This window comes from Rhodnius prolixus, unplaced genomic scaffold, assembly GCF_049639745.1.
Source record: "Rhodnius prolixus isolate KJV_2025 unplaced genomic scaffold, Rpr scaffold_3, whole genome shotgun sequence".
Lineage (NCBI taxonomy): Eukaryota > Metazoa > Arthropoda > Insecta > Hemiptera > Reduviidae > Rhodnius > Rhodnius prolixus.
Genome location: NW_027411603.1, coordinates 14,780,189 through 14,808,180, shown reverse-complemented (window position 1 = coordinate 14,808,180; position 27,992 = coordinate 14,780,189). Strand labels below are relative to the sequence as shown.

The following is a 27,992-nucleotide window of genomic DNA, read 5'->3' as shown; positions in this document are numbered from 1 at the left end:
AATAAATTTGTATCAATTAAGGCGCACAGAAGTTTTTTAAAAGTTTACATGGCGCTATTACGAGGAAAACTCACAAGAATAAAATCCTGCGGAGTAGATTCGGTACTGTGAAGGTGTAACGGATTTTCATTAAGTTAGCTGTTACAACACTTTTGGTGCTAGAGTTCCATCTAGTACAGTGGGTAACCATAATAAATCATGGTATTTCGTTCGATACTCTCTATATTATAATACAAATATTTTATTCTTAAAATTTTTAAATCTCTCCACCATTGACTTCTGAATTATCACGCTCCACGCGTTATTTCACAGTTACAAGAATTTTATGATAATGAATCCATTTTTAGCCACAATTAATTTTATAGAGATCTGAATATTTTTAAACAAAATTACAGGAATGAAGCGCTTTATAAACAAGCAAGTTCTCCGGCTCCTCCAAAAACAACGACTACAAAGGCGACAACTACAACTACCACTACTACTACATCAGCACCGACTAGAAAATCGGGAGGAGGCCGTAGAAGACGACCTCCGTATCGCAGACGGCGACCAGTGTATGAGTACTACTACGATGACGAAGAGTATGATGATGAATACTATGATGAAGAAGAAGAAGAACTTCCTCCGCCAAGAAAACATGCAGGACGAAGGCATCATCATCGACCACAGGGTAATTTACTAGTAATTTTTGAACACCACTGTGACCCTGGTAAATGAAGCTATCCAGTTTCCAACATCTTTTCTTTCTTTTCAAAAATTAAGCCATCTATTCAAACAATTTTTCATTTACTTATAAATATAAAACGATTAACATCTGACTACTTTTCCCAGAGTATTGGACAATAGAGCCAGTTAACAAGGAAGAATAATATTCTGATGATTTTATAATCAAATAAAAACCGTGTTTAATACAGAAACGGGATTATAATAAAATAAGGAAAGCAGGGTAGCTTCTGCTCTAGGGTCACGTGGAATACATGTTTCAGGCGGACGGAAAGAAGACCATACTACGACAACTACTACCAGTACCACAAGTCCCACACCACTGCCTGCTGATGCTCCATTAACTAGAGCACCTTTATCAGTATACGCTCCTAGGGCTCTTCCGAAGATCAAAAGACCAGTGCCTATCAATGAAAAATCCAAGTACGACTATACCACAAAGCCTGGTTCAAACGTAGTAAAACCAACTACTGATCCACGGACTGTGCAAGATGAAGACGAAGAAGAGGAAGAAGAAGATGATGATTATTATGAGGATGATTATGAAGATCTTCCTCCGCCTCAACCTCCACCACCTCCAAAAAAAAAAGAGTCAGGTACGGGGCAGTAACAGTGTGTTGATGGACATGGAATATGGTTATAATGTGCATGGTAGAATCTATCTCTCTCAGTATTATGAATTGCGCCTGCTCCTAGTTCTTTTTTTAATTAAGCACCGTGAATGTCAAATCCACATAAATCAGATTTAAATCTGGTTGGAATGAAATAATAATAAGAAATTGGGGATGTCACGATCTCTGTAAAAAGTAGATAATGTACGGTGGTGGTTGAAAATTGAAATCTAGGTATTTGGTTACAATAATAGAAGTTTTCCTGAAACCTTAAGTAGATTTTATATGTTTATACAAAACATGTTTTTATATGCACTATTATTGGAAATCGTTTTGAATCTTCACTGAATAACTAAAAGGTATGTATATTCGATGAAATATTTACTTAAGCGAATCGACAAAAAAGGCACACGTAATCTCTCAAAAGATCTAAATACATCTACTGTCAATGTTTAATGGAATTAATCTAAAACTGAGCAGCAATAAAAGAAAATTATATTTTAGTCGATTTTCGGTTATTTTGCGAAGGAAGAAATATTTTAGAAAGAAGTTGAAGTGCTACCACTAAAGAACCATACTATCACCATAGTACTATCACCATGTTCTTAGCGGCGGCCTTCCCCTCTTCCCACAGGTCAGTCCAAGATAAGAAGACAGCTTCAGTATTCTTTAATATCTTTAATATGAAAGCTGCTTTTTGTCATTTCTTCTTCCTTTTGGTACACTTCTTTTTCAATGTGTCCTGGTTTAGTCGGTAGGAGGCTTCTTCCAATGACATGCGACAAATTCTTAATTCTGGTTCTTTGAAAAGAAACAATTTCCAAGCATGCTTACTGTGCTTCCAATTTATTTTAAAAAGACCATAAAAAGTACCTTTTTATTTATTTTTTGAGCGTATGCTTTTGAATATTTTTCCTGTACACTTTAGTGCTCAGGTTTCCACTGAAGAACGAGTTGCTTTTAATTTTCGAATATCCCAGAGTTCCACGTATATAATAAACTCAAGTGATGATTTTCTCTGACTGATGGTGGTTCAGGAAATTATATTTTTTGAGAAACAAAGAATGAAACTATGATATCCGGCAGTGGCTATTACATCTAGGATAATGCTTAAAGAAGGTAACTCATTATCCTAGTTGACTGGCCACTCAAAGACTTCTGTAGCTGAAAAGATCTTCAATAGAAACCTGTACTCTATTATTATCGGTACTATTTTCATAATCATCTACCTTGGTCAGCGCGAGAGGTCGAGATTACTTTCCATATCACTGTTCTTAAGATAACCTTGGGGTAATGGGTACGCCTTCGAAACTATTTCATGTTCCGCTGGTTAAAACTGAGGCACAGAACTAAACCAATTACCCTGAAAACTTTCAGCAGCCCAAATGTCCAGGAAGTCAAAATAACACAAGGCTTTCTTTATTTTCAAATCTTTACCAAGTTTGGCCAACAGAAATAATTAAATCTTTTGTAAAAATGTTTTTTTTCTTTAATTTCTTAAGCAATTTTAATTTGAATCAACTATTTTCAGCTAAAAATGGAAGGCGACGCGTCCACCAACAAGAACGGAAGAGACCTGTTAGATACGATGATGATTACGATGAAGAAGAAGAACGACCTAGATTAAGAAAAGGAAACAGAAAGGGGAGCGCAGAAGATGATTACCGTCCTCGTAGCCGGGGAAGTAATAATAAGGGAAGAAAAGGTTAGTTTTTGTTTTTTAACAGTTTTAATGAATTTGAGAAAACTTTGTTACTTCTGACCCTCTCCAATTGCGCATCTTTGATTATGATGTTCTCGATACATACTTTGCACAGATACAGATCTATTGCTTTTTTTCTATCACCTTCCTTTAAAAATTCGTTAAAGGACCAGTTTTGGAGAACGATTGAGGTCGGCTTTTCTAGTATGTTCAATTTCATTAAAATGAATGATTAACAAATTGTATCATGTCGCTCAGAATTTGAATTTCTCCAATGTTCGAGGTTTGAACCGTGAAAATAGTGTATCTACGAATGGAATTAACGGTAGGACAGTTGTATAAAAATTGATCGTTAAAAAGTCCTCGAAAACTCTCAACTTTGACAATTTTTATTTTTCTATACAAGATAAAATTCCCAAACTTTCTTTATATAGTATAGGATAAATCCTCCTTTATAATTATAATTTTTTGCAACACCCCAGATCCAATAGATTTCGAAAAAAAAAAGTTGCTGATAATGAACAAAAAAAGCATTTTCAAAAATTCTTCTTCTTCTTGTTAACTTTTTTGTAAACAATATTAAAGCGACGGTCTGCTTCTACACCGATTAAGGCGAAGTATGGAAATCGTTTCAAATTATCGACGCGGTACCGATTTTCATAAATGAAATTTCATTTGAATTGAAATTTTTTATAGATTTGCATGTCTTTGCGCCTCTTAAAAAGTGAAGTTTGCCCCACGCAAGTAAGGCCCTTTCTAAAACTATTATTACTTTAATTTCAATAACGCTTACTCCGATTTTGATAAAATTTAGCACGAAGAAGTTTCCTCCAAGCAAAGTGGTTAATGCTACGTCACTCTAAAGTGCCATAATGCTCTTACACCTACTTAAGGAAAGCATTTGAAGTTTAATTTCTCTTTGCATTTTAGAGAGGAGTTCTGTAATCGAAGTTTAATTTTCTTACTTCCCTTAAGAGGAAGTACTATATTCACGGTTAATTTTACTATTTACGAACAAATACCTTCCTATTTTATTCAAAAAGTTTTCTCAAAATTGTTTTGGAGGATACTTTCGGGGCTGCAACGATAAGCATTCTATAAAAAGAACTCTTCAGTTAAGGGTATAGGGGTAAATCAACTCTTATAGTTAACTTTCAACACTGTAAGTTTTTGTTAAGGAGATAGTTAATAAGATATAGGTTTCAAATTCATTCAAATTTCAAACCTTTAAATCTCTCTTTCTATTGTTCACATTCCAATGATTTCTTTACCGGATTGTAGAGAAAACTTGGCTCTATAACTGGTATTAGTTGCAATGTTTTAGTGATTATAGTTTAGGAGATATATTATAGATGGTTAAATTTTAAATAAAAGATATGTCTGTTGTCGGTCTTAAAGCTGAACACAGTTAGGGCTTCTCTTCGTGACATTCAATTGTCATCCAGCTCTTACACCTACTAGGGAAGTACTGCAATCGTACATATGCTACTTGAACAAATCTCTTGTGTATGAAAATAGCTAGTATTAGGGTCTGTGACATCTAATAAATTCTAAAAAATATTAATGAAAAATTAATACCGTAAAATTACTCGTACATTAGTATTAATGAAATGTTAGGTACACGTACTTGCTGATTTGTGTACCTTTTAGCGTTTAATCAACCCTTGTACTTAACTTTTTAAGCTGTAAGTTTTTGTTAAAGAGATATCTACCAAATTTATTTTTTAAAAAGCACAGTGAAATTCTGTTATTTTTATATTTTTAAGTGAAATAAATAGACCTTATAACTAACATTACATTTAAAAATCTAATCAATATGATTAAAATAACTTACATATTAATTTATTTATTTAAGGGGAAGAAAGATAATTGCCAAATTCAGTCTTAAAATTGGCATTTTTTATTTGTATTATAACCAACCTTTCGACTTAGGGACTAAATCAAATCATCTTCATGGCTTGTACTTATGAATAGTTATAATCGGTTTACATTGGGGATCGGAAGTCGTGATTGTTTATATACTTTGTGGCCGTTTTAAAATCTTTTTGTTTGTTCACAATTGCAAAAGATGTAAATCTACAATTTTTAATTCAATAATTTTTCTAGAAAACTTGTTTTATGGCAGTACTAGGGAAGAAGGTTGTAAACTTATGTGTAAAAACTTTGTGAATTACATCAAGAGAAAGTTGATAAGATTTTTCTTATTACGTTTTTCTCTTTAAATAAAGAAGTTAATTGCACCTTTTTTAAAAAAAAAAAAAAATCTATTTTAAATGCCTGTGTAGACATATCAACCTTCTAATGTAACTTCTGTTGCAGGGCACAGAGATGAAGATGAACCTATTCCTTCTGAAAGACCAGGATTCATCAGTGGAAGGGGAAGTTCTCGTAAACGTTACCAAGAAGAAAGGCTAAAGAAGCCTGAAAGGTGGCGATCACAAGAATATGAATACTACGATGAAGAAGAAGATGAATCATCAAGGTATGAAGATGATAGGCGACGACCTATGAGACCCAAAAGTGAAAAGATGAGGGCGAGAAGTGTAAAGAAAACAACAACTACCACAACTTCAACTACCACATCAAAAACAACTTCAGGACAACCATCTTTTGAAGAAGAAGATGAATACGAAGAATATGATGATTTTACACCAGTTAGTGAAGAGATCAAAACAAAATATCGCAACAGTGGCATTACAACAATAGAGCCTCATCGTTTTTCTACATCCAGTTATAAAAATACTAAACAGGGTTTGCAAACAACAACTGAAGCTATTACGCGACAAAAAACTCAGCCTGTTACTTATCGACGTCCCATTTCGGATTTCAGAAGGCCATCGACAAAACCTTCGGAAACATTCTTATCATCAGTGGGCACGCCAGCTGGATTTAAGAAACAAGAAGCAGAAGTTAAACTTAAGAAAGAACCCGTTTTATTATCCAGAAGACCATTTACTTCGCCTGAAGATACAGTATTTAGAAGACCAATCAAAGTTGAAGGAACTTCGAATAGAGAAATTAAAAAAGCAGAAAGTTTGGACTTATCTGCAGAGGTTCAGAGATCTAATTTAAAACAGAATAAAGAAGTAAAAGATACTACTGCGTTCGAACCAGAAGGCAATGTCAGATTTTCTCCGGAATCACCTAAAGTAGCGAAGCCAATGAATCAGGAATCTTACTATTCAGGTGATACCTCTGTTCAACTAGATGTTAGACCAGAATCCGAAGACACAAATCCAAGAAGAGTTGTAAAACCAGAATTTTCATTTCCTGCAACTGGCGTAGACAGGCGTCCTGAGGAAGGCTACAGAAAATTTCCGCGGCCAGCAGTATACACTCCAAGTGCGCCAGAAAATGTGCCTGCAGCACAAGTGTATAGAAGACCGTTTATCCCTTCTCCTGCCGATAATAGTCGGCGTCCTGTTGATGAAATTATTGCAATCAGGAGGCCATCAAAACAAGATAATTTTTCTCCTTTCACTGCATCTGTAGAGAACGGATTTAGGAGACCTTACATTGCATCCATTTCGGGGGAAGGGGATTTCAGCGTCCCTGAAGATCAAAATAAACGACCTCCAAAACAAGAGTCAGTTAATTCAGACGGGTCTAGAAGACCTGATGGAATGCCAATGACAGTAGCTGGATACAGGAGAGGAACCAGGCCCACTGATAAAGAAAAAAAGAAAATTTTAGAAGAACTAGCTTATTCGGGAAGGAGAACAAAAGAAAATCCCACCACTCCAGAAACTGTAACAGAAAGGGGTCCAAATTATCGAAATCCTTTTTCGGTGCCACCACCGGTGAGGGAAGAGTCTGAATATTTTAAACCACCCAAAAGCGTAGAATTTACAGCTCCAGGCCCTTCAGGAGAAGGTTCCACTCAAAGGCCACCGCCTGTTTATGATATCGATGAAGAGTACGATGTTACGTTGAACGACGCTCTGCAACCATCTACATTAAACCCTACTCTTCATTATGCAAGAGTAAAAACACGAGGATACCAATCTGCTGTCACACACCCTTCTTATCACAGTTTGCTAATACCATCTGCTTCTCAAACTTTCTACAGTAAAACACCTGCACATAATAATGATGATTACGACACTGTTGTACTTCCTGCAGCCAGATTCACGCAAGCAAGGTATAAACAGCGACGACCTGCCGAATGGTATTGGTAGGTTGTAATCCAACCGAACAATTTGTTAACACACAATAAAATATATTTTTTGTTCTACCTTTTGAAAAACCAATTGACAGAACTCATAAGAGTATATCATCTTTAAATTATTGGTACTATCTGACTGAGAAACTATTAACAAATAGATAATATTCATAAAAATAAAGCCACTCTTTAAGGTTTTTTGACGGCATTAAAAATGAATTAATGCCTAAAATTGTTTACAGATGGTGATATGAGAGATTTATTTGAATTAAAAAGTATCTCAAGAAATTTAATGTATTATTTACATGTTGGCAGATGTGAAGTATTTCACAAGATAGACAAAATCATAATTTTTAATTTTAATTTCTTTTTTACGGAGAAAACAAATTCTGTGTACAAATAAAAATTGCCATTGTATGCAATGAGGCTGTAGCGTGAAGGTCAAGTGCATGGAAGCTATTCATAGATGACACTCCGGCGTTGAAATGGTAGTTAGTTATCTACCAACGTTTATCTTTAGGCCACTTCCTTTTCATCATTATAAATTATTTAAAATAATAAATTAAATTTATTGTGTACCAACTGTGTAAATGTGTTTTTAAATTTAGTCTGTATAAAAGTAAAATAAGAATTACAAAACCTACTTTAATTTCTGTTTCTTTTTGTATCCTTTAAAAAAATCTGTAACCAAATTTTTCTCTCAAGAATATCATTCAAATCTACAAACCTTAACTATTGTTGAAATGGAGCATAGTACATCAATAATATTTGTATTGATTGATATTTCAAAATGTTTCAACAATATCGTGCTTAAAACAAAAACTTTTTTTGCAACATAAAATTAATCAAAACCTAGAGAATTAGTTTAAATTTCCCAAGTCTGACCTTTATTCTGAACTGAAATAACTTATTACCTAGTCAGTCAGTCGTACATTTTTAAAAAAGAAAAAAGTTCTAACTTCTTTCTTCTCTAATTGTAGAAAAGTATTTGAAAATTGAAAAACAAATTATAAACAAATAAATTCCTTCAAATTATTCAAGGAGTAATTGGAATATCCTCAAATAAACTTACACTCTCCACTAAATCTAACTTTTTAAAAAATCGAATTATCCTTTAAAACTCTAGCTGTAAACTATTTTATATTTTTAACAATGTAAATAAATACATGCTATTCGAAAACAATCAGATCTTGTTTGATGATCAATAGTGTGTTCACTCTTTCAGATGAGTTTTTCGCTTCGTCAGGTAAAGTCCCAGTACCCTACCTAATTTATCCTAACGGAATATGAAGACAGCTTTATTAATGATCAATACCTGTTATATGGGAAAGAACATTTACCTAAGATCATAAACAATAATATTACCGGGTATGGCTGAAGAAAAAGCTGCATAAAGAGTTTATTACTATGGACGACCTGAGATAAGACGAACCTCTTTCTCCCACTCAGTCTAGCATTTCCCGAGAGAAGGCAGTACATGCTATTTTCATACTAGTGACCTAAAAATTCGAAACAATAGAAGAAATAAATGCACGAGTGGGGCACAATAGGTGTTATTTGCTTTTCAGAAGCCATTGAAATTCAGGAGGCTGACAAGCAAAGTAAAGTCCACATTTTCAATATTAATTCGCCCTGGACAATGTAGATTGTGGAAATTGGTTAATTAAAAAGGTTTGTGATAAAATTCTTAATACATAAACAGTTAAAATCACAAAATATTCTAGAAAATATATGAACCTGTATGCGAAACTGAGCCCTGTAGAATAAGAAATGAGTAGCTTCGGGAATTATTCGGGGAACATATAAGGTGCCTTTTGTAATCCGAAACCATTAAAGCGGCTTGGATACCATATCGAAAGAATGCATGAATGCAGGATTTTGAAGGTAAGCTGAAACAGAGGGAACCTCCTAAAAGGTAGTTGGATGGTATTGAGGAAGTTTTAGAGAGAATGGAAGCCAGGATGTCGCCCTTTGGGTAGGTAGGTTCTTAAGAAATTTGAAAAGATAATTTTTGAAGTAGATTTTTAAAAAAAGCAAAATGAACTATTTCATAAATTTTAGATGAAATTTCATCAGATGTTGAATGCCATTTTTTTCCTAACCAGTCGAATAACAAGTACTAGAAAGTATGCGGTTAGCGAATTTGAATCCACGCGAAGGTCCTGGGTTCGAATCCAGCTGCTAGCCCTTAGATTTTCTCTCCCTAGCTCACTGCCCGGTGATGGACAGTGTTGCCTGTAAAGAGAGAACACTGTCTGGAGGCTGGCAGTGCACTAAAAAAAGCTCCGGGCGCCAATAACCTTAGATGATGACGCGCCTTAAATTATAAAAAAAAAATTAAAACAAGTACTATTTTCACTCAATACATTCAATAATTAGAATATTTAAAAAGAACAGTCACCATGTTCATGAGTTGTGCAAAATGAATTTTAAATGTTATTTGGCATTTTATATATTACTAACGTTTAAAACCAAAACTCATATAATAAAGATTTCTTATCAAACATAATTTTAACCATTTATTGAAGAAGTAAGTATTGCATAAAACAATCTTTTATTTATGAAAATTTTTGGAAGAATGGAAGGTGAGAAGCTTTACGAAATAAGTCTAGAAATAAAGCAGGAATGTTTTACTCTTGAATATTTGGGTACATTGTATTGATTAATTATTATTTATTTACCACCATATTTTCTTTTTCCAGTGGTGCTACGATCCTTAAAGAACCTGGGCCTTCTCAACGATTCGTTGCCACTCATATCTATCTATCGCTCTAGTTCTACATCTCCTCACTCCCCTCATTCTTATATCTTCTTCCAAATTGAACATCATCCTCAAGCAGGGTCTTTTGTCTCTTAGCTTCTCCTAATTTGCCGAACAGCATACGTCTGGGGAATCTCATGTCTTAGCCTTTTTTTACTTTTAGCAACTTTTATTTGAAATTCTTCTGGCAGCTTACTTTGGAACTTAACCCTGCACTTGGTATTAGTATGATAAAGTATACGTTGTACTCGAATGCCTTTTCCAGCATTTATCTGATAGTGATTGATCTGATTGGACACACATTGCCTAAAATCTGCATCCACACATCTCATATTAACCTACATATTTGTTCGCATAAGATATCTCCTCCGAATTTATGCATTTTTTCCTGAATTCCATCAGGACAGCCAGATTCTTTCTACAACAGATCTTTCTCCTACATGGTTCACTCTTCATCTTTTTCTGTAGCATCTAGAAGTTCCTTAAAATTCTAACCCATCTTTCTACTATTGCCAGATAGTTCCCAAGTAGTTTCCCACTTCAACACAACAAAAATCCAGTCTTGGTATAGAACCAGCCTTGATTTCCTTAATACCTTTATAAAACTTCCTACTATGTGAGGCACAAAAATCTTAAAATCTTTCCAGTTTCTCTTTTCAACTTCCCCTCTATTTTTCGTCCACAGACAATTTTGGCAGCTTGTCGTTTCGACGTAGAAACTTTATTTGTCGCCCTAGTGTTCCTCTGAGAAATTCTCATCTTTTCTTGGTTTTTCTCCTGTATTAATCCCTCGCATTCTCCATCAAACCAATTATTCTTTTCTCTTTTCTGTCTAACATCCTCTACTTCCTCCACCGCTGGTAGAAGTGCTTTCTTTATTCCTTCCCACCTTTTCGATCCGTATTAGGTCTTGCAAATTTTAGAAAATACCACTGGTATCCTCCTCCATCAGTTTCTCCACCTTTAAAAATGTAATTTTTTCTGCTGTTCCTCTGAATTTTATGGATAACTTTGGTATAAATTTTGCTTTAACCAGAAAGTGGTCTGTATCGCAATCTGCCCCTCTATAACTACGCACTTCTTGAATGTCCTTGCAAGCCGGCGTTCAATTAAAATGTGATCAATCAGATTTCGACTTCACCCCGTCCAGAGAGATACTGCTTTTCTTATGAATTTCCGCGAGGAGAAAGTACTTATCTTATCCATTACGGAAATTCCTTCAGACATAGCAAAATGTATTACTCACAGTCGATTTCATTAGGAGGTTCATGTTTGCTATGTTTGCCTTAATTTGGTCTAAACTCTTCCTCTTTCCCTGATAGAATTTAAATCTCCCAATATTATTTTCAAATCATATCTTGGGTGGTTATCGTAAGTTTTTTGGAAATTTCAATTAAATATATACTTCTTATCAGAGAATGTACACTTAATATGGATACATTAAAATGCATTCCTTTAAATCTCACCCTGCAAGTCTTTCATTGATGCCTGTGTAATTCACTATCATGAGTCGAATAGTTTTCCTTCTCATAAGCCGGTTTCCTGTGTATTTTCTTTATTTCTGCTGATCAGTATGTGTTCTCTTAAATTCAATATTATTAACAATTTCTGATGTTATACTCCCGTATTAACACTCTAACTCCCGTTTGGAACTCTCTTCTCATTTTCCATATTACCATTTCAAGATGTAATCCTTATCCGCGCTAGTGTTGTCTCCTTTTATCCTTCTTTATCCTTAGATCTTCAGGTCTATGGGGGACCATAGCCCATAGCCTACTAGAGGGACAACCTCCATTAAACTGATCAGCAAACTTCCCTTTCCCGGGCGGTCTCCAAGGGACGGTAGCCCTATAGTATGTACTATATCCACAGCTTTTTGTCGTATATGATGAGTAATGTAGCCTTGCTTATGTTGAATCAGAATTATTGTGCAAAGAGCACTGAACTGGGGTAACCCGTGGGCACGTTACTTCCCAACTGACATCGGTCAACCCTTGCGGAGTTACATATTACATTGTAAATTTGAATTTTACTAATGGGTGGAATCTAAGAGGAAAATGTTAAATTTTTAAAGATGATTGATTCAATATTCAAATAACAAGCGATTGTACAAATTGAACTGTAACAGTCAGCCGACCACATCGATGTAATATAAACATGGGAAGGTTACATTAAGGTTAAGATTGTGCTTATGCCGCAAAGTGGGGAAGGTAATTATTGTTGTTTTGTATTTATTAATCTCAGTGATTTTTTTAAAGTGTGTTTTTTCTGCTAGAAGGTTAGAAGATGACAACTGAGAACAAAATAGTTGATTTGTTTGCTGGATTTCAAAAAAATCTTAATGAAGAACAAAATTTAAGAGAAGTATAAATTTACATAAGTAACGTTAGAATAAATTTTATTATAATTTCCTTACTCGCACACTTGTCAAGAGTGAACATTTCTCATAAATAAACCTCTTATGAATTAACAACCTTCAGAGAAAAATAGCCTTTTGTCATATTTGTTATTTCTTGTTGAAAAGTAGTAAACTAAATGTGTACCTTAATTTTCAGAAAATTAGAGATGTCATAAAAGAAATTGAAGAAGTAAGCAGAGAATTAGCTACTGTGTTGCAAGGAATACACTTAGAAAAGAGTGCTACAGAGGGTACAATTTATTTAATATATATTGAGATAATAAATACATTAGTTTTCATATAATTAATATATTTATATATGACCAGATTCTTCTTTATAATGATTGCAGTGCCACAAATATTAGTAAAAAGTAAAACATTATTAAGTGATGCAAGCAAAAGGTTCGTGGAACTTAGTACTATTATTCCTAACGGTGAATATTACAAGTATCATGATCACTGGCGATGGGTTGCACAAAAGTTAGTGTTTGATATTGCGTTAATACAGTTTCTGCAAGATGGAGAACTTGCAACAAAAGAATTCGTGGCATCACAATTAAACCGTTTGTATAATTTTTTACACTATGTACTTTAGTAGTTAAATGTCGCAGTGATGGATTAACGTTTCTTTTGTCTCTTAAATTATAGTGAAAACAGATCGTTTGGAAGGTTTTCATCTTGATTTGGAAGATTACCTACACGGTTTACTTCAATTAGCTTCTGAATTGGTTAGTATGAATCCATTAATTTCTGTCGTGTCCTACAAGGAAGACGACCCCGAAATAATGTCGCTGAAGCTTATACGCTTGCAGAGAACCCAAACACGTTAAATGGCAATCCATAAAATGAAATCATCTAAACTTTGAACATGAAAAGCAATTACAAACAATCGAAGTCAAAAATGCCTACCAAACTCTTACGACAGTTCTTTTTTGTAATCGTAGAGGCTTGAGAAGTTGGACGAACTAAGAAGTTCTAACAAACCTATTTGGATCCGCAACTTTTTTGTGGCAGGCCTAGGATTTTGACGAAATCCGTCCTAAGGCTGGGTTGTAACAAATTTAAGGTCTGGTAGCCTAAACACTAAAAAAAACCTCGTCAAAGTTATCAGCAGACAGATTAGCTTGCTTAGAACATATTTGACTGCTGGGTCAGGTCTAAAGTGGTCATTGTTCATTTGCTTGAAAAATTTCTCCACATATTCAGACATCCATCTTTTAAATGCCAACGGCAGTGGGCAATACGGAGGTTCCTCTAAGCTAATGGTTAACTCTGACTAACCAGGGAATAGTTAGAGATCTTTATGGATCAAGGTGATGTGACTCCGGCTATCTGCAATTATCTTGTAATTAGCCGAGAAACACCCCTGAAACTACAATGTGTCATACATTTCTATTCTCAGATCTTTACTGATCCACACTTGTCCCGTAGAAATGGACTTAAACTTAAATGGATTTAATGCACAACTTGAACGGACTTAAACTTAAATAAGTTGCAGTTTCTTCAAAGTAAAGCGTTGCGCATCCCCTTGCATGCGGTTTATAGGGAATGTAAAAATACTTGGGAGTGCTACGAGTATAAGTATCCGTAGTTAAATACTTCGCAGGAAGGACCTCACACATTTTTAAGGTATCCGGAGCAACAGACGCTCGACTATTTCGTTCATTCGGTCAGAAAACATACTGAACAAATTGATCATACTGATGACAAATTAAAGCTATTAGCATCTGCATACAACACTTTTAATTAAATCTCCTCTCTGGAGATAGAGTGTGGTAAAGTAACGATGTAAATACTTCAGATGTCCAAACTTAGTTTTCATTTTAATAAGGCGAGGTATTAAACTCGAATGTTTCTGACAGAATGAGTTAAATCGCAATATATGTTTGTTTTTATTTTTTCGCAATACGTTATTTTCTGATCTTTTGAGTAATACTGTCGGTTAAATCAGAGTCAACCTTTTTATAGTTACCGTTAACTTGTGTATCTGTTTAAGTAATATTTTCTCACTTCTTACCAGTTCCAACAATAAATTATCCTCATTAATACAGGACTGTTCTTATCGTCTATGGTTGATACGTTATTCATTTTTATTGTAATGGAATGATTTCTAACAGAATTTAAAACTTTTAACTCATTTTTCATTTATCTTTTCTCATTTTTTTCTTTTTAGTCCCGTTTAGCAGTTACGAGTGCAACGTCAGGTGACTATTCTAAACCTCTACAAATTTCGCAGTTTGTCACTGAACTTAATGCTGGATTTCGACTGATAAATTTCAAAAATGATTCATTGCGTAAACATTATGATGGTCTTAAATATGACTTGAAAAAAATAGAAGAAGTGGTGTATGATATTTCTATAAGAGGTTTAAAACCTTCCACAAATAATGATTGTGATAATGTATAATCTACATTGTTTATTCTTAAGCAAATTACCAAGAGATCGTTGATAAAATTTTCTAGATCTCTACTAAAAAGAAAGTTATTTCATTTTTACTGCCTTCTTAAAAGCTCAGAAGGTGTACTTTTTATATTGTTTTTGGTTATTGTTATTACCTTCTTTTTTGTTAAATTTTGTAGAAGAGGTACAACAATTTTTCGCCTTTTGCTAACTTTTTTACCGATGAATTTTTTTTAATACGAATTTACAGTACAGCAAACGTGATTAGTGGGTTGATTAAAATATGTATTTATGAAGAATTTTACTAACGAATTGTCCGTCGCAACTTAAAAAAGTCGCTGTTATTAATACTAGCTCATACTAATAGCCAGTAAGCAAAAAATTAAATTCATTTACAGAAAATATCCAATAAGGATTATCTCTGCAGATTGATCCTACTTTCTTTGTAAGCATAAATATTATCCAAATGAGCCAGCCATAAACCATGGATTATAAAATTATTATTTTCTTCCAGTTAAATTAGAATGAAAATAAACTTTAATAAAATTGGAGAAGTGCTTTGCACCTTTAAAACCAACTTTTACCTCCAATAGTTATTAAATAAATAAGAAACTGAGTAAGAATTTGATCATAGCTTATACAATAAGTACGGCATGTAGATTGGACTATAATAAACATAATTGGTAGGAAATAGTAATTAAAGTAAAAAGTCTATTCATAAGCATTAAATGTAATAATTTTATTTTCCTCAACTTGTATGTTAAATTAAGTTTTAAGTTTAGAATTTCAGAACGGTCTAAATATTTCTTCAAGAAAAAGTTATTTCAATTGTAAAGCTTTAAAATATTTTATGCCTAAAAATATGAACATCCAACGAATAATTATTCTTAGTAAACTTTTTAATTTTATATGTCCAATTTGTTTATGTTACTCTTTGTTTCGGTAACATTATGCCCATTTAAGAATCAGATTCTTTTTTTTCGGAAGATTTCTATGTTGTAATCAAGTTACATTATCTATGTCTTTAATTTTATATTACCTATTGCAATTTATTTTCTTAATTTAATCTTAAATTTTTACTTAGAATATCTAATAAAGGCCACGTTTCACTGGAATTTAGCCTGATACTTTCCTTAATTGCTTTTCTCTTATCGCAGGAGAAGAGATTAATTTAATGTAATCATCTTTATTGAATTTGCATTTCAATCTTGCAGTTCGTTATAATTATCCATATCTTACTATCCATAAAACATTTGAAAATTTGAAGGTGGCCTAACGCTTAAGACATGTTTTGTTCAACAGAATATATATATGATCTTGTATATAAAAAACTTACTACATTTATGCGCTACGTTTTAAAATACATAAAAAATCAATAAAATAAAATAGGAATCACGGTAGTAAATCAAGAATGATTAAAATAATAGAATTTAATTATACAAGGTTTCATTAAAAAATTGTCATGTAAAATGCAAATAAATCTTATGCAGCCGTACTTTTTAAACATACATAGATTTATTCTTTGTTCTCCTACAATTAACATGAATACATAATTTTTCCCCCTTTAAAGAACCGTTTTATAGACCTGGTATGTCGTTTGCTATTTATTATCAATAATTAATTATTTGAATACCTACCTAGTGTAAAACCTAGTGTAAGCATGATGCAATAAGTTTATGTATGATTTTTGTTTTAGATGATAATTTCTTTTTTGGAAGATTCTGTTGAGTTAGAATCCCCATTTACTTCTATTAAGGGTGATTGGAGTCCAGTGTTTGAATGTAAGAAAGTTAGTTCTTCAAATTTTGGAGGAGCTTTTGTTTTGAATCTTGAAAACAAAAGAATTTATACTAGAAATTTGAAAAGCTCTTGGCTGTGCTCGAAAACATTACATATTATATACGGCATCAAAAGAGATAGTAAAAGCAGTGTGCAACATTAATAACATAAATTTCGTACTGGGGATTTTGACCTTAAAGGTAGCCAAGTATTGGTTGACCTACTGCTTTGATAATGCTTCAAGAATTATTGTGGTAGCTAACCTTTCCCAAACGTTGGAAATATCGTAGAGTAACTGAGGTTACTGCTCTGCTGAGGAGAATAGTTTAAAGCGCATCGGAAAGGTGAAAAAATGCGAAAGTGGGTGGGTTAAATCGAATTCCTGGTACTATTATAGAGGCCGTAATGATGTTTGAATAGAAGCTTAACCAACGCTTTCTCCCCAGAACTAAAGGTCGAAATCTTTAAAAACAATACCAAATACAGTAGTGGTCAAAGGCTGGTATTGTCTACTAAACATTTTTAAAAACCATGAAACCATTAATGCAAGTGGTATTGTCAATACATCAACAAGTATATAGGAAGTAACGCCAACTACCGCCGGCAAATTCGCCCGCCCACATATTTCATAAAAAGTCTCCAAAAATTGAATTAGTTTTAGATCGCACTTCTGTCTCAACCGTCTAACTTTGAAGAAAAATAAAAAATAGTGATACAACTAATCTTGCTTTCTCAAACTTCAATGAAGATACCAATTTCTTTTTAAGGAAGTTAATATCTTAAAAAATACAAATTAAAAAAGTATTCCAATACCTACTTTCATCAGTTCCTTTCTGTGGTTACCTCCTTTTCCTTGGCATTGATGTATTATCATCATACTGCCAATTTATGTGGTTACCCACACCATTTAAATCACATGTCTTTACCACTTTCAAATTAGTAAGCTAGCAGACATTTCTCTTTCTTCAAATAATTCCAGTCTCGTTTTGCTTAAAGGAAAAGTCAACAAAGCTTTATCCCAAACAACTGGTATCTATGTTAGGTTGCCACAATTTTACAGCACTATTATTTATTATTACTGGCTCCTAATCTTCAAATTTTACTTTTATACTTTGATTATACTCACTTTGCCGAGAAATATATTTCTTATACTAATAGGTAATATTTACTCATTACAATTCCTTTCAAAAGTACAGAAAAATACAGCTTTTTGCCATTGTTATCCACTTAAAAGGAAACAAACACAGATTCTCAATAAGCCATTTGTATTTATTTATATTTATAATTTAATAACTGTAAATTAAAAAAAAAAATTGATAATTTCTAAATGGAAGACATAACATTTATGTGATTCTATGGTTCCACCTTAAATTCATTAGAAGTAGAGGTGGAAAAATGCAATCTTAAACTAACTTGTAAAAACACCGCTAGTATTAAGAGAATTAATGATAAAACAATTGTAAACAATACTATTTACAAAAGTGTGATGAGAATTGATGATGAAATCTTATTCAATTTAGTTTTTAAGATGATAATTCTGTTTTATGGGATTTACTAATATCAATTTAAAACCAAATTAACTTTATAATATCCTTATGCTAGTTAGAAATATAAATAAAAGCTAGAAATTAAAAGCATGAGACAAAAAGTGAACAAGATTTGAAACAATCCTAATAGTCAGTTGAACAGCTGACATTATTAATAAAAACTTCTTCACTAGTTTACTCTCTAAAACGCTTCTAAAAGAAAAATCATGGACCGAACTGAGTACTTGAAATTAAAAACATAAATGGTATGGCTAACAAAATAATAAACGAAGTTGGTAATGTTAGTTTTGATTACATTGTGCTACTTTCCATTGCCTCCTTTCTAGAGAGCAAATTCCAAAATCAGGAGAAAGTTGTGGACTATGTTTTTTGAAAATAGTTATCAGCTCTTTAGCGCAATATTTTTCCTCGTCAACTCTAATTTTCAGGTGTTCTTAAAGGATCGTTTCTTACCTTCATTGGATGTACCAAACAATGAGTGGTGCTCGTAAATTGAATATAAAAAGAAGGCGCCTTTCTACTGCTTTAACAAAAATATAATTAATAAACAGACCTAAATAACAATTAAAAATATCTCGTGAGTTCTTATTCCAGGAATAATAATAATTATTAATGAGGCTTGTTCTCATTTTTATCAATTAACAGACATTTATTTATTGCTTGTACTAATTATGCCATAAATGAAATATCATAAAGACTGACGAAAACTGAGGTAAGAACAGACCACTTCCTTACATCCTGTTTTCTTCCCAAATATATTGTTTACGCTCATTTAAAAAAAATTAAGAAGTAGCTCTCTTTCCTCCGAATGTATCAGTTTTTTCGACAAAATTGTATCTGCGAAATTGGTAGGTTTTATATGAGTTTTCAGATTGGCAAATTGAACAATAATGATATTTGAACATATTTATGCATCGCAGAATATGTAATTAATAGTCTAAATATAATGGTTTTAATTACTTATATTATGCATTTGAGTTTAGAAATTTTAATACATTTGAAGAGAATGTTCAATAAATAAAGTTATAACAATCATACTTGCGTTAATGCTAAAATGTAAGTTTTAGTACAAAGCAGTATAAAAAAATAGGTCACTACATCATAGGTTGATCTCATATTATCTTGATTTCATTTTTGATTGAAATTTTGTTGTGAAGAATCTCATGTCTATTTGTTATAAACATGGTATCATAGATATCTAAAGAAAAAAAAAAAATACTTTTACGTGACCCATTTTTCAATCTCATCTCTGACCAAGCAGTACATTCCGCTTTCTCTTATTCTCATTCACACTAACATTATTAAAGGTAATAGCAATCATACAAATAACTATTTTAGTGTCCAGCTTTTTCTTTTTGAAATGACGTTTCTTTTCAAAAATCCTGCGTTGTCTTATATGTAGGTACATTGATCAATTCTATATACATATATAATTTTTTTTTTCTTTTTACATAAGCAAATATCTTTTAAAGTTCTTATGGAGATTCTTTATTTAATTTCGTAAAGTTTTATTTACGAGTTATTTGATCTTCACAATATATGTCAATTCATAGGTCAGGAAATTCGGACAAAAGTAATAATTTGGGAAGTCTTGGCCCTACTTCACAAATTTACTCCTTATGACATAATCAAGTAAGATATTTTTATTATTATTAACATTATTATTATTAATTAAGGCGCATCAACATCTGAGGTTATTGGCGCCTGGAACATTTTAGTGAAATGCCAGCCTCCGCACAAGAGAGTTCTCTTGTTACAGACATTGTCCATTTCTGGACAGTGAGCTGTAAGAAGCTCCTAAGAATAGAAAATATAAGGGCGTATCCAATAAGTTAAGTAAGTACATTTTCAGATAAATAAGTAATACAAATAGAAACAAAAGAAATTGTTCACATTCTTAATCTATTTTGATTAATTTAGGTTGATATTGAAACCAGTTTACCATTCTTCATAATAGTTTAACACAGCCTCATTATAAAGGAATTATACACAATGTGCAAGTTCTTTCTTTTCAAATCCTACTTCCTTGTGTCATTACATCTAACTTTTAGACTCCTACAAAACAAATAAAATGGAAAATAAATAAATAAATAGTAAAATAAATAAGCTTCTTCTGTAACAAATATATAGCTTATTTTCCACTCACATTAAGATATTCCATCTATCATTAAATATAAGTAAATAATAATAGTTACATTTTATAACGCAATCAGAAGTATTTTAATTCATCTAAGTAATAATCCCTTCTGAGCTTACCCCCATTCAGCGTTAGCTAGGTAGCGCTAATTTTGCTCTTTATTTTCTTTTAGAAAAAAATATTTGTATTATTATTTCTTTATCACCACCCTTTTATTTAAAAATAGAATTCAAAGCTTCTCTCACGATTAGCCTTAAAAGTTGTCCCTCTGTCCTACCTTTATAATATCAAAATACTATTTAAATAATACACATACTTTAATCACAAGAAGCCTAAACCTTGCTTGGTTTCTATCACTTGGATTAACCACTTTTGCCAAATATTTCGAACAAAAATATAAATTAATTTAATGTATTTTTTACTAACATTAGTATTTAGTAGGGCTTGTTCGTACTCAATATTAGCTACCTGTGCCATTGATCTGGATGTTTATCTTTGCGATGATATCCAAAGTTATAATATTTAACATGTTCACCTGATCTTGGTCCGAAAACCATATTTCTTAAAGTTAAAAATATGGCAGCATTTAGTGCCATCATATTAACCATAAATGCTGACATAACCATCATCTTCAGCTGAGATAATAAAAAAGGAGCCAAGCCAATACCTATCATTGCCGGTACAAACATAAAAGGTCTCATTTTCTTCATTAAGCCTCCACCTTTTTTCTTCTGCTTCTTACCTCCTTGTTTTTTCCTGGCATCCGATGAATTCTTAACATTAGCGGCAGATTCAATCACCTCATTAGTGACATTTACTTCCGCAGACCTGCGTTGACGGACTAGAGGAAATCCTTTAGGTGGTCCTCGAACAAACAGAGGAGGCGACAGCACTTTAACTTCCCCTTGAATCTGTCCTGCAGCAGTAGATGCCATGACTAGTTTATTTCTTATTGACAACGGTAGAGAAGGATTTAGCGGTGTTACCGTCACAAAGGCACTGAAAATGGATAAAATCACTAAATAGCGGAACTTGATCATTACTAGCAGGCGGTCAATTCCACACTAACGCCACATGAAGCGGGCATTCCCCTTTCTCTCTTCTACCCACTCTCACATCTACTTAATAATGAAAGCTTGATTCACCATACTTGTATCATTTCCAGAATTGTGCCAATTATCCAGATGAACACGAGTAAAAACATTTTAAGAATGATTATAAATACTATTTAATACCATCTTTTTACTTTTTTGTTTTTATGAAATGAAGACCATCATGCAAAATTATCTATACTACGTTTTAATCGGAAATATTAATTTTGAGGTCCCATGAATCTGATAAAGTGGTTCCTCAACAATTTTAAGTGAGTGTATTGAACGAAATATCTCAACGAAAGCTCTTAAATTTAAAGAAAGTTCAATTACTTTAACCATTGAAATTCTTGTTAGTGTCGTTCACTCAGATGTTTAATGTATCTTACCCTTCAAGGAGAAAGTATTTTGATCGTGCTGATTTGGAGTTTGCCCTGGAAGTAAACTTTTGTGATACCTTGAATAGTGTGTATATTTGTTTGTAGATTGTGTGGATGCAGAATTCAATCACGGAAAATTCAAATTCCATGTTTGGTTTAAGTGTCAGGATTAGGCCACACATGAGCTTTGGATCAGAACTGCCACTCAGTATCAGTCAACTTTTCTTTGTTTTTACTTTTTATCGCGTATTTATCCCATCTTACTAGGTGTCGTGGACGGAGGCGGAAGCTCTTACTTTACTATAAACAATTTTTTCTAACAAATGAAAAGTAGTCACACCGGGATTCGAACTGGGGATCAATCTCCCACTTACAAAGCCACGCTCTTGACCAAACAAACATCCGCCCCTAATATAAATAACATCAGGTTCTTATGCTTCTTACTCATAAAAATTCTTATTGTTTGTTGTTGATCTTATTGAAACTCTGGAAACTCGACACAAAGAAGATTCCTTTAGGATAAGTATAACAATTAATTTGAATTAACATTAAGGAAGTTTTAGTGAAAATATTTGCAAAGAGTTTCTATTTTTTTATCATTATTATTAATTTATCGTATCATATATCCATTAATACAAAATGCAAGAAACAATTTAAACTCACAGCATGAACTTATATTTAGTGCTGGTCTGTTGATACTACTAATTAGAGCAAAACTCCCTCAGTATTCTTTTCCCTAATACTTTCTAATTAAAAATAATAATACAACTGAACACTAGATCATAATCTTCAAATTCATTAAAATAATAAGCTTTATTAGGGTATGAATTATCAATTTCATTGGTTGTTATTCATCTTTAATTCATTAGGTATATTAATTTATTATGCGCGATGCATTGTTACTAATTAGTTCGTCAGTAAGATTTCTTGGATACTGAGATCTGTTCCTAATGATGGCACTTGGAACCAAATTTCGATAATTTTTTTTTTTTCTTCTTCTTAAAAGGTAATGGTCATTTAAAATTGTAATTGGGTTTTTACGAAATATATGTTTTAAGGTTCCTCATTTAGAAAATTGTGATAATAAATTATCTCAAAAACGAAAAGAAGATGAACAGTTTCTGGAGTTGAACTGGAACCACACATAATCCAAAAGAATATAAGCCACATTTCAATAGTAAAAAAATAAATAAATGCTTATCTGTTTGAGAAAAGTAGATTAGATTTCAGTTAGAAGACTCTATTATCAGAGTAAGAATAAGAGGTAATTTCATAGAAACTGTTTTTGCTTAGAGACTAGATCGTCTTTAGAGCTAATACTTATTAGCAATTATAACTTGTTTTACATTTGAGTTTCAATCAAAGTAAAACAAATTGGCCATAATCTACCATCCTTAGGATTAATGATAGTAACCAATAAGGTGAACATTATTCTACAATTGTTAATATAAATGAAACTTACGACTAATTTCTGTAATTGTTTCGTCACAAGCTTTTTTTTTTTTTTTAATGGCCAATTGAGGTTGGTTGTAATACAAAAATTTCAATTGAGAATTTACTGTTATTTTGGCGACATTCCAATTCAGAGTTCAATTTCACTCCATTTTTTTCTTTATCTATGTAACATTCAATTTGTATAATTTTTTTTTAATTTTACTTATTACAGATCTGTGCCACCTCTTAAAATAATTAGAACTTAAAAAAGACGAAGCACTTAAATTTACTGAGCAATGAATTTTGCGAAGAACGATTGTCATCAGTTAATAAACTTCAAGAATATTAAAGGAGAATTAATGATTGGAATATTGTTTTACTACATACCCGGATTGAATATACTCTTGCACAACTATCGCCATTCTTTGCACTTGTTGAGGTGTAGGTATCCTTTCCCCACAAATTATTTGACATTGCTCTTTCATTTTTCTTGCTTGTATAACCAATTAGGGTGATCAAGATACATACCTACAAAATTATTGATAAATTTTAATTGCAGTTCTTCTATTAATTCTCAAATGGAACTTCTTATAACAATTTCTTACCACTGAAAACTATTCCAATACGATCACACATTATCTCCATCTTTTGAATAGTAAGTCCTTCTAAAATAATTTTTATTTGTTTTAAACACAAACACTGACACCGACGAATGCTGAAAAAGAGTATATATATTTAATCTACCGGGAAGTTTATGTGAAAATAAACAGATCTTTTAGGGACCCTTCGTCCTCACTGATTTCACGTCTACTGAACTAATATAAAAAAAAAAAAGTGTGGAATACAAAATACTATTTGCTATTGACACAAATAATAATAATAATAATAATAAGGGAAGGGAGGGAAGGGATTAGCTGAGTGGTTAGCGAGCTGGACTCCCACGCGGAGGTCCCGGGTTCGAATCCAGCTGCTGACCCTTAGATTTTCTCTTCCTAGGAGCTTCTTACAGCTCACTGTCCGGTGATGGACAGTGTTGTCTGTAACGAGAGAACACTGTCCGGAGGCCGGCAGTGCACTGAAAAAAGCTCCGGGCGCCAATAACCATAGATGTTGACGCGCCTTAAATCATAAAAAAAAAAAAAAAAAAAAAAAAAAAAAAAAAAAAAAAGGGAAGGGTCCCACGCGGAGATCCCGGGTTCGAATCCAGCAGCTGACCCTTAGATTTTCTCTTCCTAGGAGCTTCTTACAGCTCACTGTCCGGTGATGGACAGTGTTGTCTGTAACGAGAGAACTCTGTCCGGAGGCCGGCAGTGCACTGAAAAAAGCTCCGGGAGCCAATAACCTTTTATATTGACGCGCCTTAAATCATTAAAAATAATAATAATAATAATAAACCTTTATTAAGAAATGTTTTTTCATTAAAATAATTCTTCCCCTATACCGCAGATTTTCAACCAAAATATGCACTGATGGATCACACCAAAATACAGTCGGTTTGCAATCCACCCAGTCGCAAATCAATAGTAAGGCCCCCCCAAAAAATAATTCCTCTAAAATCTGATTAAAGGAATGAGGAAATATAATCTTTTGTTTTTTAAAGTTATTTCTCCTTCTTGGGTCCATCAGAAATTTCTGAATGTCATTCGGTTATCTTCTGAAGTTAACTAAAGACAGCCGAAACTCACTGATAAAAGATAAGAATGGAACTAGAAACTAAAAAGAAAATACCTGACATTTTTTAAAAATTTTCGGTTACAGACCAAAAACTCACATAACTTAAGGGGTAAAGAACTAGTAACCAATTGCATTATAACAGAGAATTATTTATATGTATAAACTTTAATATCAAGGTCTGATTTCAATACATAAGAATGGGAATCGACTATAACCTGTACACTTGTTTTTCAGGAGTTTAACAGGAACCAAACTCTAAGGCACTCAACCCAGATAATTATTATCACATTTCAATAGAATGAAATAAATAAATGCTTCTCTGACCGAGAACAGTGGATTACAGTATAGTTAGAAAACTAAATTATCGAATTTTCTATTCTAACTAAATATTGGCAAAAAAGGGAAGGTTATTGTTTACATTTATATTTCCAAAAGTCGTCACTGGAGAGCTCTGCAAAATGGAAAAAGATAAACATCCTTAAAATATAGTCAAAATATCAAGTTTTGTATCAGGATATAGAAGTGCGTAGGAGCTCATTACTGTTTATATTCCTATTTTTGTTTTTTTAAACTTTACTTTTCATTTAAAATGTGTATGTATAATAAAATTATTTTTATTGTTTAAATGTAGGTTTTTTAAATGCTATTTAATAACATTATTGTGAATTCCAATCAATTTTTAAGCTAAAAGTAAGTCAGAGTGCTTTCTTTTTTTCATCATTTTTTATGTAAATAAGAATATAATGTTTCTGTTACAGGCCATCATTTTCTTAAAAACTATTGTTTTATTAACTGTTAGAAATAAATTTTAGAAAGAATTTAAAAGAGTATGAGAAAGCACAAGGTTTCTGTAAGTATCATTTAGAAACTGGAAGACACAAGGTAATTCTTTAGTTTGTTGGTTGTTACTTTTAAATTTGAAAATAAAAATGTGCTTGGTAAAAGTCGTAATACACTAAATAAATAATTAGTGATCCTAATCCATCACAGATGACTTTCAAATGCTGAAATGATGTGGTTTTTGGTTCAATTTTTCTAGGGAACGCAGCTCACTTTGGGGAAACTGGGAAATTAGTGTATTATATCTCACCACACTCATTTATAGGTTCAGTTTTTAAAATCTTTTTTACAAGAAGGAAGTCAATTATGAAAACTTTTACTAGTTCTAAAAAATCAAACTGTGGAATGTTTTGGTGTCTTTAACTCTAAACGTTTTCTAAAGGATATTTTAAGGGTCATATTATGATCAAAATAGATGGGCTCTTGTGCCATGTACAAGAGAGATTTCAAATAGCTGTGTAAAAGCTAGTATCTTTTTACAGTAAAATAACAACAAAAGCCAGAACTGTTCAATTTAAATGTTTAAAAATTTGTATGCCTCAACTTTTCAATGTGTAAGTTACATAATCTGCAAGTTAAAGAATCACTTTACTTTATTATGTTGTGAAATCAGATTAAAGTAAGTTTCTAAAAATAATTAAACTAGTATAGATTTAAGAAAAAAAAATCTGAAATTTCATATTATTTAAAACAAGTGTAGAGACTTATCCATTTTTCTTTTACCTGTAGCTCATGTAATTAAAATATTCCACATGCTAAAACTCCTAATTTTTAGAAAATAATGAGGAAACTTAGTGAAAAAACAAATTTTGCTGCAGTTTATTGCCATATTTTACTTGGAATTTATAAATTATGTAAAAATTTAACAATTTTCAAAAAGCGTTTTAAAAGTTTTATTTTTTTATATCACTCTACTTTCGCTATCATCTTACTTTAGGGATATCGTTAAAAATCATTTAACCTTTATTTTCTTTTTTAGATTGATCCTATCTACAATTAGATCAGAAAGGCGGATACGGGATCGCTCCTTTGTAAATTATAAGGATTTTCAAATATTTAAAAAAAACACTTTTCGCATTATATTGATCTCATGCATTAAATTCCTCTTAGGATGATTTGCAACGTGGAGTAGAACTTCAGAGGCAAGTATAGATAAATCAAGATTGTTATTAGCTAACTTGAGCTGTGCTGTTTAAATTGATGTAATTTATGAGAAAAGTAATCAGTTATGTGCTTTAAGCATTCATAAAAAAGTAGAGAAGAAAGAAGAATAAAAAAAAAAGTAGAGTTTGTCTCTGGTCGATTGTACTTTACCTGACTAAGAATGAAATATCTTCCCGGTTCTGAGCTTAGTCAAGCCAGTTATTTGGATCTTTTGTAAATAAAGTATTGTAAAGTCAAATAATTCAGTATCAGATAATCAAATAATCCAAATATCAGCCCAATATCTCATGAACTTTACTCTGTAAACTGCATTCAAAAGTATTCTTTAATTTATTTATTAGACTATAAATTATTTTTGGTTTTAAGTATTTTTGATTTTATATTATTTTGATTTTTTTGTATTGGGTTTTTTGTCCTTTTTCCCAAAATATAAAAAGAAAAATTTTTTAAGCATGAAGAAGTTTAACTTATTTTTGTCAGAGGAAAAGAACTGGTTCTGGTACTCCAATGTTTATATCAAGTAAAAACTATTGTATTATTTGGACAATAAAAGCATTTTATTATTATGAACTTTACAAAGGGACCAGTAATTGCCTGTCCTATTATGTAACTTGTTGCTCCGTAAATGTTTTTCACTGTGCTTATATATTTAATACTATTTACACAATAAAGTAAAGTGATTTTTAAAAATTAATGTTTTATCTCTTGACGAAATTAATTTTAAAATTACATTCTCTTTATAATTTAAATTATAATTAGCTAACTTTATCTATCAGAGACAATTAAACAAATTATTGTTAATCATACGAGCAATAAAAACAGATTATCAAAGTTTTAGAGATTTCTTGTTCCTCATGTAAACTTCATTTATTTTTAACATTTGAATGAACATCAATGTGGAGAACAGAATATTTACAGGCCTCAGACGTGCTGCGGTAAGTAGGCGTGAATGTTTTAGTTTCTGAAATGAGCATGAGTATTTTATATTTGAAATATAATTAATGTAGCTTATATATTATAAAATTTGAAGTATGATAGATTTATCTACCATGACTGAAAGAATTCTACCAGGACTACTGGCACAAATTGAACTCTTTACATCTACTAAGCTTTTAAATGAAACAAGTACCCAGACTCATCAGCTAAAACTAGCCGACATTGTGTATAATGCAAGCCTGGCTTATTAAA

The 27,992-nt window shown here is 32.1% G+C and overlaps 3 protein-coding genes across 7 annotated transcripts in view; 2 read left to right on the top strand and 1 right to left on the bottom strand.

The window, feature by feature from the left end:
* LOC141452545 (uncharacterized) overlaps window positions 1-7,847 on the top strand; it is a 54,968-nt gene extending 47,121 nt beyond the window's left edge. Inside the window, exons 6-9 of one of the 2 annotated variants that reach the window (XM_074124820.1) lie at window positions 396-670; window positions 987-1,319; window positions 2,866-3,039; window positions 5,356-7,847. In XM_074124820.1, coding sequence (XP_073980921.1) covers window positions 396-670; window positions 987-1,319; window positions 2,866-3,039; window positions 5,356-7,214 — 2,641 coding nt within the window. In that variant the 3' untranslated portion in view covers window positions 7,215-7,847. The remainder of the gene's footprint in view (window positions 1-395; window positions 671-986; window positions 1,320-2,865; window positions 3,040-5,355) is intronic. The other variant, XM_074124821.1, reaches the window with a different exon arrangement.
* Window positions 7,848-9,808: 1,961 nt separating this feature from the next.
* Window positions 9,809-16,266, top strand: trsn (translin). Of its 3 annotated transcripts, none has more exons than XM_074124825.1 (6): window positions 9,809-12,169; window positions 12,238-12,323; window positions 12,515-12,608; window positions 12,708-12,920; window positions 13,006-13,085; window positions 14,531-16,266. In XM_074124825.1, exons 2-6 carry the CDS (start codon window positions 12,246-12,248, stop codon window positions 14,762-14,764), a joined length of 699 nt encoding a protein of 232 aa, XP_073980926.1. In that variant the 5' UTR covers window positions 9,809-12,169; window positions 12,238-12,245; the 3' UTR covers window positions 14,765-16,266. The 3 variants fall into 3 exon arrangements, with proteins under 3 accessions (XP_073980926.1, XP_073980925.1, XP_073980924.1); XM_074124824.1 differs by having other exon boundaries at window positions 12,235-12,323; XM_074124823.1 differs by having other exon boundaries at window positions 9,811-12,323.
* A 1,519-nt stretch (window positions 16,267-17,785) lies between these two features.
* Window positions 17,786-25,161, bottom strand: LOC141452548 (uncharacterized). 2 transcript variants are annotated; one of them, XM_074124827.1, is made up of 5 exons: window positions 25,016-25,161; window positions 23,732-23,841; window positions 23,514-23,654; window positions 20,964-21,220; window positions 17,786-20,139 (listed from the first exon to the last, which is right to left on the bottom strand). In XM_074124827.1, the coding sequence occupies exons 3-5, from the start codon at window positions 23,609-23,611 to the stop codon at window positions 20,132-20,134; spliced, it is 363 nt and encodes a 120-aa protein (XP_073980928.1). In that variant the 5' UTR covers window positions 23,612-23,654; window positions 23,732-23,841; window positions 25,016-25,161; the 3' UTR covers window positions 17,786-20,131. The 2 variants fall into 2 exon arrangements, with proteins under 2 accessions (XP_073980928.1, XP_073980927.1); XM_074124826.1 differs by having other exon boundaries at window positions 17,786-21,220.
* Window positions 25,162-27,992: the final 2,831 nt, after the last annotated feature.